General features: G+C 35.3%; 2 protein-coding genes across 3 annotated transcripts; both read right to left on the reverse strand.

Annotated features, from left to right (window-relative positions):
• Nucleotides 1–403: 403 nt before the first annotated feature.
• Nucleotides 404–2236, reverse strand: LOC141722248 (uncharacterized). The gene is made up of 2 exons (XM_074525034.1): nucleotides 1780–2236; nucleotides 404–892 (listed from the first exon to the last, which is right to left on the reverse strand). The coding sequence occupies exons 1-2, from the start codon at nucleotides 2102–2104 to the stop codon at nucleotides 717–719; spliced, it is 501 nt and encodes a 166-aa protein (XP_074381135.1). The 5' UTR covers nucleotides 2105–2236; the 3' UTR covers nucleotides 404–716.
• A 1405-nt stretch (nucleotides 2237–3641) lies between these two features.
• On the reverse strand, nucleotides 3642–9319 carry LOC141671811 (uncharacterized). 2 transcript variants are annotated; one of them, XR_012555255.1, is made up of 3 exons: nucleotides 9159–9319; nucleotides 5892–7968; nucleotides 3642–4429 (listed from the first exon to the last, which is right to left on the reverse strand). XR_012555255.1 is itself a non-coding variant. In XM_074478179.1 (2 exons), exon 2 carries the CDS (start codon nucleotides 7961–7963, stop codon nucleotides 6026–6028), a length of 1938 nt encoding a protein of 645 aa, XP_074334280.1. In that variant the 5' UTR covers nucleotides 7964–7968; nucleotides 9159–9319; the 3' UTR covers nucleotides 5692–6025. The 2 variants fall into 2 exon arrangements, 1 of the variants encoding a protein (XP_074334280.1); XM_074478179.1 differs by lacking the exon at nucleotides 3642–4429 and having other exon boundaries at nucleotides 5692–7968.
• Between the last annotated feature and the right edge of the window lie 7164 nt (nucleotides 9320–16483).

Raw genomic sequence — 16483 nt, forward strand, 5'->3', positions numbered from 1 at the left:
ATAGGCATCAATTATGTTGAGTCCCTATATTTCTACAGAAATTGACAACATAATGATTTAAGCGCAAGTTATTCCCTTTTGATTACACAGGGCGAATAAAACGGTTAGAGTTACCCACTAATCATGCACATCATACATGAACCTATGCTAGCATGGCAAGTTCTAAATCTCAAGTTCCACCGTCGCTTCACAAGAGATTAACACCCTATCTTATATGTTCGTGACGCACATAAGACGAATACGCACAACCAATACTAGATATCATACAATCATCACATACTAAGGTATTAAACAATTAACTAAAGAATTCCATAGCAAATCCGTTACGACCCCATGATCACGATTAGCCCATGATAGCACTTATCGTCATCATGGGTTTATATGAAAACATGATAAATAAACACAAGAAAATAATAACTAAACTAATTATATTAAACCAGAGTACGTCACAAGAGTAATTAGGTTCAAAAGCAAGAAAACTAGCATCCAACGTTACAACTAAATAAGAATCACAAGAAAATATGCTTCCTCTTCGTTGCGGTGTGCTAAAACGGTCTTCTTCCTTATCTCCTTCGCCCCTTGCTTAATACAACGATCCAACCTTGTGAAAACGTCTCCAAATCTACTTATATAATAGTCCCATAAAACTCAGATTACATAGAAGTTGGAAGCCAAATAGAAGTAGAAGTCTAAAACAGATTATTACTGAGCAGCCCTCAGCCTTCTGGGCGGCCGCTCAGCATAGCTGAGCGGGCGCTCAGGACCCTACTAGAAAATTCCTGAGTTTGCTCCGTTTCTTCGCTGCAATCTGCCCCTTTCTTTCCTCTCACAATGCTTAACACATGCCAAAGCTTATTCTTGATGATTACTCCTCCGAAATGCAATTTATACCCTGAAATGTACAAACACTAGAAAAGCGCATCAAATACACAAAATACTTGATTTCAAGACACAAATTTAAGCCATTTTAAGACGTTCTAAGTAATATAAAATGCCACTTATCAAAGACATGCCCTTTAGTGAAAATAAATTATGGAAGGAATAATAAATTTTAGATCCTAACCATTAGTTAGTGGACAAGGACTTAAGTCACCATTTGATTTAAGAAAATAATGCAGACACCAGTACTAACTTATGCACAATAATAATGCAGATGATGTTACACCACTACTAACTTATGCACAATAATGTGCATGTGAACGAGTAAGAAAAGGGGATACACATCGCTAAAAATCTAGCATAGCCGCTAATTAAGCTACAACCGGCACATTTAACCAAGAGCACTAGTACACATCAAGCGATTTCAGGCACATTTTAGCTTATAACGTATAAATAGCTGACAAGCATTAATGCAACGTCCGGCTCATTTCTGTACAGTAACTAGTTCTGTATCCATTGATGTGAATGTAGCATTACTCGTTCTATTTTTATTAATTTTATAGGATGAAGCGCTTAAAAGAGAACATAAACGATCTTTTCCATGTAATTACTTTGCCTTCGCAGGTAAAAGTTTATAACTTGAAACTTGGTTAAAGATGATCTTCTGCATATTTAGTACAGATAAGGTGTAAATTATATATGTGATTAGTGAATCATGAGAAGCAGTTAATAGAAAGCAATCAAATATTTTCTTTTCCCCCCCTCCAAAGCTACGATAATTAAACAATGCAACATCTGTCACAACAAGGCATATGCTTTTTTATATAGCTATCTTCGACTCTTCTTTCTTTAGCTAGATGTAAAATTCATCTAGTCAGTTTCAAAAGAAGAAGGCTGCACCAGCGGCAGTGGTAGCAATGCCAGCAATGGTGGAGATATCCAAGGCAGAGGCAGCGCTAGAACCAGGTGTATTCGATTGAACATCGGTAGAGCTCTGAGGGAAAGCTCCAGCTGGTACTGGTCCTCCAACTGGTGCTGCATCATCATTTGCATCCGTAGTTCCAATATCGTCAGAAGGTCCTTCAGCCACTTCGCCAACATCATGATCAGAAGGCCCGCCAGCCGCTTCTTTACCATGGTCAGAATGTTCCGCAGGTTTAGCAGCAGAGGCCATGCCAATGATGACAAAAAGGACGAGTCCAAGGACGATGATTCGACTAGCCATTTTATTATTCGTACGAAGCCTGAATAATTTTGTTGAATGCAGCAAAAATTCTCTTGATAGGGTAGAGAATTAAAACTGCAGCCAAGAATAAATCAGACAAGTGAAATGAATGCTAGAAATATAAAACGTTTGACATGTTTTGGCTTGTGTTGAAGCGTGAACATCGCTAAATTGCTGCAAGTATGTACAAGTTTTGGCATTAGCCCATGTTTTTTGCTAAGACAATCAATTGACTTGTTTATTATCATCAGAAACCATCAGTTTTTCTCTGGTTAAATTGGACTCATGAACTATTTTTAACGAATATTGTAATGTTCCTCGAGAGTTTTTCATATTAATTTAACAAGTCTAAAAACTGCCAAGTTATAAAATTGTTATGGAGTACTAAATTAAAAAGTTTTCTTTAATTTACAGATTTCAGAATTCCTAACTAATTGATCGAGGTTCTGATTTAAAGGATTTATGGGCAATTTTCGAAGAATAGGCCAATTTCTATAACCATGGTAGCAGGTCCTTTAAATAGAAACATTAACTCACCTGCTTGATTGTGCCATAGCAAGAGAAGCTCTTACATTAGTCTTTCTGTTCTTAGCTTGTTTGTTCAAATGGCTACTATTGAGTATTGAATGCACAAGAAATATGCAACAAGTATACAACGCTGTGATCCTACCTTCATCACTAACAAAAAAAACACAACAGAAGCAAGAACCCGACAAATTTTCGGAGAAAGAACAAACCCATAAAAGAGCTTAAGAACATACATAAATTAAATGTACAGACGCATGAAAAATATTTATAAACAGTGTCACATCAAAACATAAAACACACAATTTTTTTTAAAATTATACATATATTAAACCCTGTGGGAACATCAAACAGGGGGAATCACATTATGACAACACAAAAGAACGTCACAGAACACCAAAATACGCATTCATATCATGAACATCAACCAAGTTTATGTATAAACTTGGTTAATCCTAAGTTTATCAACCCGGCTGAATGTAATTGGTATAACCAAATTAGTATACGATCCGTAACACTTCAGATCTCTACGATTACCATTATGATGCCCAAGCAAATGGCAATGCATCACACATCTTACTCCTAAGCAATGCATCACACATCTTACTCCTAAGCAATGCATCATGCATCTTACTCCTACCACAAAAGAAAACAAAATACACCACACACCAGTGCTTTAAATATTTGGATTAGCAAACAAAAAATTAAATGTAACCATAACATCCTCATTGACAATTTTACATTTGACCAGCAAATTTTCTTGTACATAACTACGCAGCTTAAATCACTACACACTTTCCAGAGCTAGCCTCCTTGTGTAGTTATGTGCAAATGTATATTTCTGACATTCAAAATTAGGGCCAAGGAGCAACAACCAGGCCACTTCAAATCAATACTCTTACACACGCAAAAATGAGCTGCCCAACAGCTTCCAACACAATAAATCTACAAGTGAGCTCAAACTATCAAGTATCAAGCTTTACCACTCCAGATAAAGCAGAAGATTATATAATCCTCTCAACTACAACCATGCTGTATAGCGGTTCGTTTAAAAAAATCTGTAAAAAACCTCATGATACAAAAGCTAGAATAGATGTAAATCTGAATTCAACTAAGTTTACAGGAAACTAGGCTGTCTACATACATTGATGATGCTATATAGAAATAAAAATTTGAGATATACACATGGAGCAAAACTCCTACTCCTACTGATAGATGAACAGAGTCAAATACAGCACCTTGGAGGCCTCCATTCATCAAGGACTATAAGACTTCTGGCTTCAGGCACCTTGATATACAAACATATGGACAAGCAAGAAAACTAAACAAAACTACTCATGGATTTACATTCTTATGGCGGATTACATCTGAAAATTTTAAGCTTACAGGATGAGAGCGCTACACAACACCATTATCCCCTATTACAACTTTAGCAGGTTTACATGTATGGTTACCATTTTACAACATAAACTCCACAAAAGAACATGATAACCGTATTAACAGAACAAAACCGGAGCCTTAAATATGGTGACCAGACTATACAAGCTCGCTATGTGAGATGTGTTACAATTTTGAAACTACTACATTACAATCAACAACAAACACAAATTAACAGAGCCTCTTTCTAAACATCTTTTTTGCAGGAATACAATTATAAAATATAGAGTTCCCACCATATAACTACAAGTCTACAATGATGGTCAATCTCATAAATGCTGCTTTGGCAGACCACAACCGTTTTCAGAGGAGTCCAATGAAAGCAGCAAATTTTGCACATCTTTCTCCAGATAACCACATGGGCTGATTCAGTAACAAAACAAAAGGTTACCCACGCTGAACTCATGTTATTTTAATTTAAAGAAAGATGAAAAATACCAAAATATATCTATACCCAAAAAATTATAGAAGGTAGTAATAGTATATAATCGCGCTAGATATCCAGCTCAATTGGAATATATAGTATAATTTGTCTACAGTTACCTAACTACGCACAGCCATCAAGGAAAAGTATATCCCGCATAACTTTTTTTCTAAAAACAAGCACCGGTAGAACAAGATACCGCAATATAGAACGATGCACCCTCACCAACTTTAGAGTAAGCAATGCAAAGTTGCACGGCAACTACTAACTAATAAGCTGAAACTTCAGGGATAATAATGTAGTCCCTTAGGTTACATAATAAAGATACAGACCTCTGAATATGTACTAGTAATAGATAAATATTAACACTTAACTCTGTACGAACATCAAATCTAGCAAGTAGTAGTACTAGTCATAATAAAATAGCAGACACACAAAGATATAATTGTCTGCAAACCGGAAAATATAAGTTGTAGTGGACAAGTTCTAACCACTCCAACAATTGATAAATCTGATATCCATGCATACCTATAATACTTGTCTACCAATAGCTATAGTTTAACACAAAAAGAGAAGTTAAATGACTGGTCACGGCACTAAATAATGAATGTCTCTCTTTCTCATTAGAACAGATCTGATTGCTAAATTATTCTTGCCAAAAATAGACTTCTATATTAAGTGATATTTTATAATTATATTAACAGACTTGTGCAATGCATCAATAGACCTATTTCTTTCATCACCCAACTTCTACTTCAAAAATTGCTTCTTTACAAAGAGCAATGTTTTATATACAATATTCACCTCGGCCTATGTTTCAGTTTAGCAAGTAACCTATATGCATAACCAAATGAATATGGATAAACAGGGACGAACCACTAGCTCGGATAGCTCATTTTTAAATCAATTAACCGACGTACGATCAATCACACTTGCAGAATTACAGTATAGAAGAATATAACAATATAAGTTGGTATGAAAGAAGCACTTCAAAATATCAGTGTGAATTCTCGTGACATAGACAAACAAGGAAAAACAATTATCAGGGCAGACTTAGAACATACTGCAGCAAAACCAACTGGAATAAATTAAACAAGTAATGATCATGAAAATCAAAGACAAACATGCATAGTCATTCAATTAAGGAGTCAGAGAATCTCAATCTTCCCGGTCCCATAAGTCACGACCTCAAAAGAGAGTATAACAGAGGATAGGTAATAAACTATTAAAAAGCCAGCAGAAGGGCATTAACACTTAATATCCCAAAGCAAATATTACGATACACTACCGCATTAAAAATGTATTTTAGCAAGCACAAGTTTTTAAGTGATGCAGTCTATAAAAGCTGAAGAAAGAAATTAAGAACTATTCTTGCCTCCAAAGCATCCTGCCAAAACTTACTTTCTAAATGGGGAAGCATTCTGCATGCATCACCATCAAAAAACCAGCTGCAGGTGCATCCAGGAATCTGATGGGCACCAGGAAACAGAAATGTCGGTCTCATAGATCCCCTGATAAGAAGAATGCAGACTACATCAGTCCGATGGTAGACGTCTCCTCTTCCCATAGTCTGCATCTCTAGAACGAGACCTGTGATCATCCTCTGGCGCAACACGGGATCTGCTCCTAGATCTTGAAGAAGCTTGTCCACGATCCCCATCATCCTTGTACGAGTCACGATCTTTTTGCCTATGTTCGCGATAATCATCCTTCTCCTCCCGGTACCGGTGATCCCTATCATACCTGTCCCTCTCCGGATCTCTCTCATCACGATGTCTCTTCTCAGAATTCCCAGACCAGTCACGCTCCGACCCCCGTTCCTTCTCGCGTGAAGCAGCATTTGACCTCGCACCTTTGTCATTACCTTGGTCTCCATAGCCGTACTCAGAACCACCGTCTTCGCCGACATAACTTGACTCTCTCGTCCTTTGCCCATGTTCCTCCCCTCCCCATCCACCCATGTTATTATCATTCCACATTCCTTGATGGGGTCCATCCATCCCAGCATTGCCCATCATCCCCATTCCATTACCGGCCATTCCCCTTCCAAAAAATGCTGGATTGACATGAGGAGACACACCAGCAATTCCCATCGCATTAACGTTAGGGAAAGGAGGCATCATCCCAGGAAAAGCAGGACCTGGAAAACCTCCATAACCAGATCCTCGACCCATATAGGTTGGGTCAAACCCACCACCCATCATACCCTGAGGATGCATGAAACCACCAGGTGGACCACCAAATGCTGGACCTCCCATTCCTTGCCCATAACCTCCAGCATTTCCACCAGCTCCAACTCCAGGGGCATTTGGCATGTTTTTTGGTCCCATAGAGCCACCCATTCCTCTCATATGCCCACCCCCTCTGTTACCAACTCCCTGTCCTCTCCCCCAACCACCTCTTCCATACCCTCTACCTGAATCTCCACTGGGATAATTTGTCCCGCCTCCTCTTCCTGCATTCTCGTTCATAGGCCTCCTTCCCTGTTGCTGAGATTGGGGTTGGACTTGTGATTTATTCATATAAGAAGCCCCCATCTGCTTAATAGTTTGTGGAGAAGCAAATGCCACTACACAAGGTCTCCCATTGAAAACATAGCCATTCATCCCTTCTTTACAGGCAGCTGCAGCAGCAGAGTCATAGAACTCGACCTGACAATATCCCTTGGATTTGCCACTAGCTTTTTCATCAAAGAACTTAATTTCTTTAACCGGCCCATACTGAGACGAGACACTCTCGATTTCCGCATCGGTAGTCCACCAATGGAGTTCCCCCACAAAGAGCATAGTCGCGCCATTATCTCCAGCTGGCCTAACTGGGTTATCATTAGCAATTTGGCGGTTCAAATTCACATTAACATTTGAATGATTAGCAGGCACCTGTGAAACACCTCTTGGGACACCTGTGTTGGGATTAAGCAAAGGCTGAGGCTCATTGGTAACTTTACCTGACATGTCAGCAGGGTCGATGCCAGTATTCTGTGCCACAGGTGTGGGGCCACGAAAACCCATGTTCGATGCTTGAGCATCATGAATCGAACCTGGAGGCATTGCTTTTTGAGAAGTATTGTTTCCCCCAACGTTTGGTACCATATCAGTGATTAGCCTTTCCTTTGGGTCCGTAAACGGCACTCCAGAGTTCGTAAACTTTCCATCATTCGGTGCTCCATGGATGTTTACCTCTTTCGGCAGCGGATTCTCTTGTCTAGGTTCAGGAACAGTAGTTTTTTGAGTCTGAAATCCCCCATTCACAGCACCGCCAGCAGATGGAGCTGATGCCTCAGACCTCTGAAACTGAAGGAAACCATCTCCAACATTAACATCATTATAAAGATCATCATACTCATCATCTTCTCCTATATTCTCATCCTCTGCAAGTGCAGATATTGCACCACCTCCATGATACTGCATCTTCTGTGGTGCTCCATATTCCTCCTCTTCATAATCTAACTGCTCTTCAGGCATGGGGTCCATGTCCACTGATTAAACACAAGTAAATGTAATTATGTAAGAACACTTTAACATTCATAGAAAATGGTAAAATAAGTCCAGCTAGATGACAAAAAATAAAAAGATTAGTCAACCGCTAAGAAGGGACATCTAAGGAGGCAGCAGCTAAAAATACCACAAAAACCACCAAGCTAAAAAACATAGTTGCTAAAATGAAAAAAAAAGGAGCCTGCAGAGATTAAACACAAAGAGAGTGCACACTACTGAAGAGAAGTGCACTTGATGAAACAAACACATGTTTGTACACACACACACACACACATATATATACAAAATTATTATGCAATAGATAAATCATACATATTATCATATCTCGTAGGAAAGTAACATAATCCAAAGGTATTAAAGCTCCAGTAGATAGTAGTCAACAATACACTACTCGTTTTCATAATAATGAAGAAAGATAAATTCTAATTATATCGATTTTGGTTCTTTAGTCAACCACCGTCTTTTACCAGATTCTTGAGATCCTTCTTACATCGGTATGCTATAACTTTTGTTAATTAATATTGACATTAATGCATTAAACATATTAGCAACTCCCTTCAAGTCAAGGTTAAACTCCCTTTTTTTCTAAAACAAAGCACAAACTAAGAGCTTAACTGAGCTTCGGGGGTGAACAACCGGCTTCTTAGGTCTTAATCTATTTGTTTTCCTAAAATTTTATCTTTAAGTACAGACGATTAAGCCATCAAAATTAGTTTCTGTCGATTACCCACATAATTATAAAAAAACAAAATCTACAACATGACAAACAACATAAATCTATAGTAACACAAGCAAAAAAACATCTTACAAGCTGTTCGTCAAAAATTAAAAACATAACAAGATCTAGCTTAAATAAAAACATAAATTCATATACAGATCTTTCGACAACAATTAAAACAACCCATCTTTCATTCTCAAACAAACAAAATTCAATTTTCACATTAGCACCTCAATTAAACCAATAAAACAGGCAAAACACAACATAACATATAAATTCAAAAATTAAAATGATGCATAAAAAGCACAAATCAAAGATACCCATCTCATAAAATCACAAAAAGAAAATGATGCATAAAAAGCACAAATCAAAGATACCCATCTCATAAAATCACAAAAAGAACATAAATATAAAACACCCATCAAAAGTTAAGCAAAAATTCAAGAAATTTACCAATTTGAAGTAAGAAAAGCCAAGAACTTGTAAAAGTTGACCTAATAAAAGATGAAAATAGGGCTATGGCTTGTCTGTATGTATAGATGTATGTATATATCTATCTTTCCTGTTTGTAAAATACAGAGTTCTATCCGAGCCGTGCAGATTGGAGACAGGGTTTTGCTGCCAAGATCGGATTTTTCTGTTTTATTGGATTGGGTATGTTTTTGGGCTTTTCAGGGTCCATTTGGGTTTAATGGGCTTTTTTGGTAAAATGGCTCAAATTGGATGAAAAAAACTATTCTTGATTTTGGTTAATTTTATTAACAAATTAATTTCACCTAAGTGTTTAATCTTGGGTACACAAATAGATTTTCCTTCGTAAAACACAAATACATAGCAAGAATATTTTTCTCTAGATTCCATATTCAATTTAGATCTTCCGTACAAGATCTTCAATAGAGCTGTCAAACGGATAATTCGGATACGGATCCAGATCCAAAAATTCATATTTGTATCCGTATCCGAATCCGAAAATATTTAAAGAATAATATCTGAATCCGGATCCGATTGATACTATCCGGATACGGATAATATCCGTATCCGAATCTGATTTTCAATCAGATTTTTTATTTTATAGTAAAAATTAAAAAAATTGAAAAAAAAATTAAAAAATATAGTAGAAATTAAAAATTCATTTTTAAAAAATTAAAATAAGAGATAAAGTGATTTAATCATATTTTAATTTTTCAAAAAAATAATTTTATTTTTCTTTTCAATATAATCGTTATCTTTAAATTGTTCAACTCAAATGATTTTTTTCTATATGTTTGTGAAATTTGTATAAACATAATATTTAATATATATCGGTAGCTTAGGTATAAAATTTGTATAAATTTGTATATATACACATAAACACACAATTATTTTAATATAATATATTTTTAAATTATTTAATTATAAATTATATTTATTCGAATTCGAATATTATCGGATACGCATATGCCTATATCTGTATCTGTATCCACAATCGTCGGATTCGAATACGGATAATATCCGTTTTGTTTCGGATACGGATAATATCCGCTTTGTTTCGGATACGAATGCAGATTTTTAGGACAAATATCGAATTTTTTAAATTTTTTTGACAGCCCTAATCTTCAATGTCTTTACGTTTAGTGAAACTTATCTATTCTAGTCTTTTTATTTTAAATTTTATAAAATTTCAATTCAAATTATGATAAAAAAAAATCACAAACATATTTTAAACTATAGAAAGAGAAATCAATACATGGAAATAATACAAAATACAAAAATATACCTTGAGAATTAGGCATGGAGATGTTTTCGACGATACTTTCGATCTTATTTGGGGACATGTTCGCCGATTCATTCTCCGAAATATTGGTATCATTCATTGAGGTGTTCACGCATTCCATACTTGCCGAATTGTTTTTATTAAGATTTTTGAGATCATGTTCCATAGTGAACGGAATGTCAAAATCTCCTTAAACGGTATATTTATCTTTTTTTTAACACTATCTCTTTGATTTGTGTATGTATATATTTTTTTATATGAACTTCTGGTCATAGACTATTTATATGTAAATGCAATAGCGGAAAATCAAATTGATTTAAATTTGAATGAAATTGTTTAGAGGGAATCGAATATTTTCCATAAAATCTTGTCTAGATATTTTAATATTTCGAGAATCTTTAATTTGTTTATCTACTAACCGAAAGATTTTCATTTGACTTAGTTAGCACAAAAAGTACATTATATTTCAATTTATATTTGCAATTGTGATAGATGACAGTTGTTATACTTAAATATATACAATATTTTTTAATATACGTACAAATATTCGAAATGCTAGTTATGACAGTTGTTATACTCAAATATTTACAATATTTACATTCAAAGTGACAACCGTCATGCCCAAATTTAAATAATATTTTCTGAATATATGTGCCATATCCAAAATCACGGCGGTTATAGTTCATTTTGATAATGGGTTCTAAATAGGTCAAACAAAAATTCCAATTTAAGCCCAATCAATCTCGGTAAAATTGAAGGCTCATGATAAGCTAATAAATATATCATATGACAAAGATTAGCTTAATGTTATGACCCGAGTTTCTAAGTCTTCTCATATCAAAAATAGTCTTGAAAAGCGGAGAAAATTCACCACAATTGAAATATCTTGAGATTTAAAGCGGCTGGGTAGGGACGGTAATCAGGTCATTTCGGGGTCGGGGAATGTTATGCCAACTTCCGAATCCTTAAACCTAGCCCTATTCACGAACAAGAATTATTTTACTCCCCGGATGGGATATAAGGATCTACACAGAAAGTAGCGGAATTTATTTATTTTTTTTAACAAAATTAAATTGTGAATAATATTTTTTGATAGAAATTAAAATGATAAATCAAAATACTTTAACTTTTTTTGAATTTAATACTAAATTTTAACATTGATTTGAATTAATATTTATTTATTATCTATAATAAACAAGTATAATATAATTGTAATTAAATAATATCTCCATAGGAGCGCGATGAGATAGCTCAACTGGTTAAGGGTTTATCTCTTGTCGTCCTGGATTCTGGGTTCGATTCTCGTTCACCCCCGAGATTTATTAGAACATATACTCAATTGTAAGGCATATAAGCCAAATTAGTCAAAAAAAAAAATCTCTGTAGGCAAACTTTAAAGCATTTAGTGGATTTAAAATTAAAAAAAAAATTATTAGATATATTTATTTACTTTATTAGATGTATATGTATATATATAATATTATGTTTCTTTGAAATATGATCCGGGATCAGGGATCGATAAGGAGATATACTAATCTGCGACCCCGCCCCGATCCACGAAATTATATATATATATATATATATATATATATATATATATATTTCCGATCCCCGTCCCGTATCCAAAAAATCGCGATGTCCCGTACTCTTTGTGATGAGAATCGGACATGGAGGGCTAAATGCAAATATTTAAAACTGAGCCTCTAAGCCGAATCATATGAAGTATATTCGACGAAGGTGGGGAATGGCCCATGCGAGTTTAAAATGATTTTATCCAAAATCCTTAATAAATATGCAAATTTTATAAATATAGTACAACATAAGACAGTTAAAAAATATAAGGATTTCTGATAATATACAAAACATATAATATAAATTTATATAAGTCATTTATGTAGAATCAACGGTTAGTTAATCTAAAGGTTATTCGTTCATGGGAGCTCAATCAATGGCTTCGATATTTTTTCACCCCTTTCTTAACTTTTCTTGCAGCATTATCCTTACATTTTCTTATGTTTTGTTATCTTTTCAGAATAGCACTTACATCCAGGCGGCCTTTCAGGATGCCGAATCATGAAAGAAAGCCTTGGAGAAGTCTGACAAAGCTTTGAAGAAGCAGAAGGGTAAATATAGCTCTTTGGAGATGAAAATAAAGCGCAAGGATGAACAACTATTTGAAGCCAATACGGAGTTGTTTAAACTCAGGGAAGAGCGGGACAGGACTATCGACGCCTATTTGGATACCGACGAAATCGCTCAATCTATGCGAGATCGGGATGATACAGTTTTTCCTGGAGTTTTCAGGACTGATTGGGGCAAGACTCTTGGGATCGTGAACGATGTATGTCCTAATACTTGTCCAAATGATGAGACTTTACTACACAGGTTTCGCACCCGCATAGTTGTTTCCGAGGACGTCCCTTATACTGAGCCCCCTCCTCCACCCGAGTCATCTTCTAGAGCTGCCATAGAGGACTCCAGCTCTTCATCTTGTGAGAGCGGCAATAAGGCGACAACTAGTGAGAGTGAGGGAGATGATGATATGGACGTCGAGACTTCTCCTGCTCGCTAAGACTTTATTAGGCCCTGTGCGGCTGCTTCTTTATATTCAAAAGTCGTGTTCTTTTATTTATGTATTGAACTGTTTGTTGGGTTTAGGGGTATAAAAACACGACGGAAACAATAAATAAAACCGTAAAAATAGAATAAAATCGAAACACACCGCATGATCCATGCAAAAAAACAATATTTAATTCATGGATGAAATGTTTACCTTAAATAGCTTTACGATTATGGTTGTCAAAAGGAGATCCTAGCTTTAACCGAACACCACGTATCTCGCCTTGACGATCTATGTCGTAGAGGTATCCACACGAAAGATGGTACGGAGGAGGCGTGTACTAGCACCAAGAACGGACATGTTCCCCCCCCCCCCTCTCTCACCTTTAGCTGCTAGGGTTTTACATTTTTATATAATAAAAATGTAACCCTAATTTTAACCATAAGGATGTTTATATAGAGAGGCCAAAAACAGTCATAACCCTAATCCAGTTTAGAGTTTAGTAAAATCTGAAATTCTATTTATTTAATAATTAAGTATAACTCAATTAACAAATAACAACTAAATTTTGGATTTAATAATATACAAATTCAAAATTCATTTATCCCATTAATTAAGTCCAACTTAATTAATAATAAGTAATTTGAATTTCCTATTTAATTCAAATATGAATTTGAATTAAATATTCCCACAAGCTTTCTTTGTGCGGCCCTATAGGTTATTATTACGTTGAAAATAATTTAAATATCTCATATTTAAATTATAAATAATGAGTGGCATCTAGTAATACATCATTGCTACCCAGATAATAATAATTAAATCGGTGATCGATTAACCTTTCGTGAATAATGTACAATACAATATAATCTCTTTAACCAAATATTATAGATTAAACTCGAGGCATGTTATGTGTCATTCTTTTCATGGTTTAATCCAGGTTTCCTTGATCAATGAGTAGACTATCATTTCAAATCAGCATTTGAGCGCGGCGCCACGCATTTTATAGTCTAGCTCACACAAGAGACCAGTAATATCTCTCCAAAATTAGGAGGGTTAAATTCTTTCTAGATCATTCATATTTCTCACACGGTTCCTAATATACCTGAAGTCCACTTTTATCATTTGTCGGTCAAAGGCAACGTTTGATGTAATCAAAGTATATTAATCATCGTATAGAGAAATAATGATTTCAAGTCGAAGGACTATCACATCATTATCATTGTGAGAATTACTTATGACACAACAAACATGTAGAATCTCATATTGGGTCTATCCAGCACCATGTATATTTACATCTGCCTATATTTTCAATTTTAGTATCATTATACCTATGATCAATGAGATGTGGTCATCAGTCAACAAACACGCTAGTCTTAATGTATTATTATTATCCCTTAATAATAATAATACTCGACCAGGGATATTTGGGAATATCGATACTATTCATATAATCTCATTTCTAAGTCACGTACTTAGAGATATAGATACATATCATATTCCAAAGATACTTATTAATCTAATATTTATATCGCAGTAAATTAAGACTTAATAAATTATTAAAAGAATAATTGATAGAATATAAACATTAATAATCCAAATGTCATAAACAAAACATAATAGCGTTGTCTCTATGCACAAACACTAACAATCTCTCACTTACATTAGAGTCAATCACCCATATATCTAATACCCACGGAACTAGTATGAATGTCGTGCTTCTACTGCCTTTGAGACAAGATTTGCATTCTTTGTATGATCCAAAATCAAACTTATCCAAGTAGCCATCTTGATGTAACTTGGAAATGCGTTTCTCATTTATGTGGCGTAAATGATAATGCCAGAGGTATGTTTGATTGAGTCTATCATCTTAATATGTTTGTTATCATTACTATTTACATTATTGACAGGAGTATCAAGATCAAGAACATATAAACCATTAAACAAACGTGCAACCCCATAGGTAATATTATTCAATGAAAAGGAACAACTATTATTCTGAATCAAAAATGAAAAACCTTTCTTATCCAAATAAGAAACCAAAATAATGTTTCTGCAAATCGCAGGCACGTAAAACCAGTACTCTAGTTCTAAAATGAGCCCAGTGGGCAACGATATGTGATAAGTCTCTACAGCTAAAGCAACAACCTTTGCTTCATTGCCAACACGTGGGTCGACTTCTCCCTTTGTCAATGTCCTACTTCCCCGCAGTTCCTGCACATTTATATATACGTGAGAACCACATCTAGTATTTTTACTGACTCATCAAACTGGAACGAGACTTTGCCCGTTCCTTATTACTATTTCACAGAAATTGCACATAAGCCATAAAATTATATAACTTAATATTTTATACTCATAAATCCACATAATCCACAATTATAACACAAAATTGTATTTTATTCATATAAATACATCGCGAAAATCCCAGTCATTACAGTGTATCCTCTGCCCCTCGACTTTTTGGTTTTCAATGGTACATTCAACCACGAAGTCATCCAGGGCCTGAGCTTTGATCGTTGTTCGAGGTTTATATTTAATACCAAATTCCCCAAGCTCTATGGCCCATTTGATTAACCTTCCACTGGCTTTAGAACTGTGAATGATGTTTCTTAAAGACTGATTTGTTAGTACCTCAATCTTATGAGCCTTGAAGTAAGGACACGACTTCCTTGAGGCTATAACCAAAGCTAAAGCAAACTTTTCTATAGTGGAGTAGTTTAACTCAGCCCCATGTAAAGTCTTGATAACATAGTATATGGGTTTCTGGACTTTAAGCTCCTCCTTTACCAATACGGCACTCAAAGCATTTTCGGAAACGGCCAAATATAAGTACAGAGTTTCATTCAGTACTGGCTTGGCCAACAAAGGGGCTTGAACCATGTATTTCTTCAATTCCTCAAACACCATTTGACTTTCATCAATCCATGCAAAGTCTTTTAATTTCTTCAAATCCTTGAAGAATTGCAAACACTTGTCTCCAGATTTGGAGATGAACTGTCCCAAAACAGTAACCCTTCTAATGAGTTTATGAACATCCTTTACAGAGCGTAGAGGTTCCATGTCTGATATGGCCTTTTTTTATCAGGGTTGGCCTTAATTCCCCTCTTGGAGACCATCAATCCTAAAAACTTCCCAGATCCTACTCCAAAAGTGCACTTGGAAGGATTCAACATCATTTTGGGTGTCTCAAGACCTCAGAAGCTTCTCTCAAATGGGATATATGATCTACCTTTATGAGGCTCTTGACTAACATGTCATCTACACAGACCTCCATGGTTTTCCTAATAAGGTCCTTAAAAATCTTATTCACCAACCTTTGGTATGTGGCTCATACATTCTTGAGACAAAATGTCATAACAAGATAGCAAAAAACACTAAAGTCAATGATGAATGATACCTTTGGTATGTCATCCTTATGTCATCCTTATGTATCTTGATCTGATTGTAGCCGCTGAATCCATCCAT

The sequence above is a fragment of the Apium graveolens genome, chromosome 1 (genome assembly GCF_009905375.1).
Source record: "Apium graveolens cultivar Ventura chromosome 1, ASM990537v1, whole genome shotgun sequence".
Taxonomy (NCBI): domain Eukaryota; kingdom Viridiplantae; phylum Streptophyta; class Magnoliopsida; order Apiales; family Apiaceae; genus Apium; species Apium graveolens.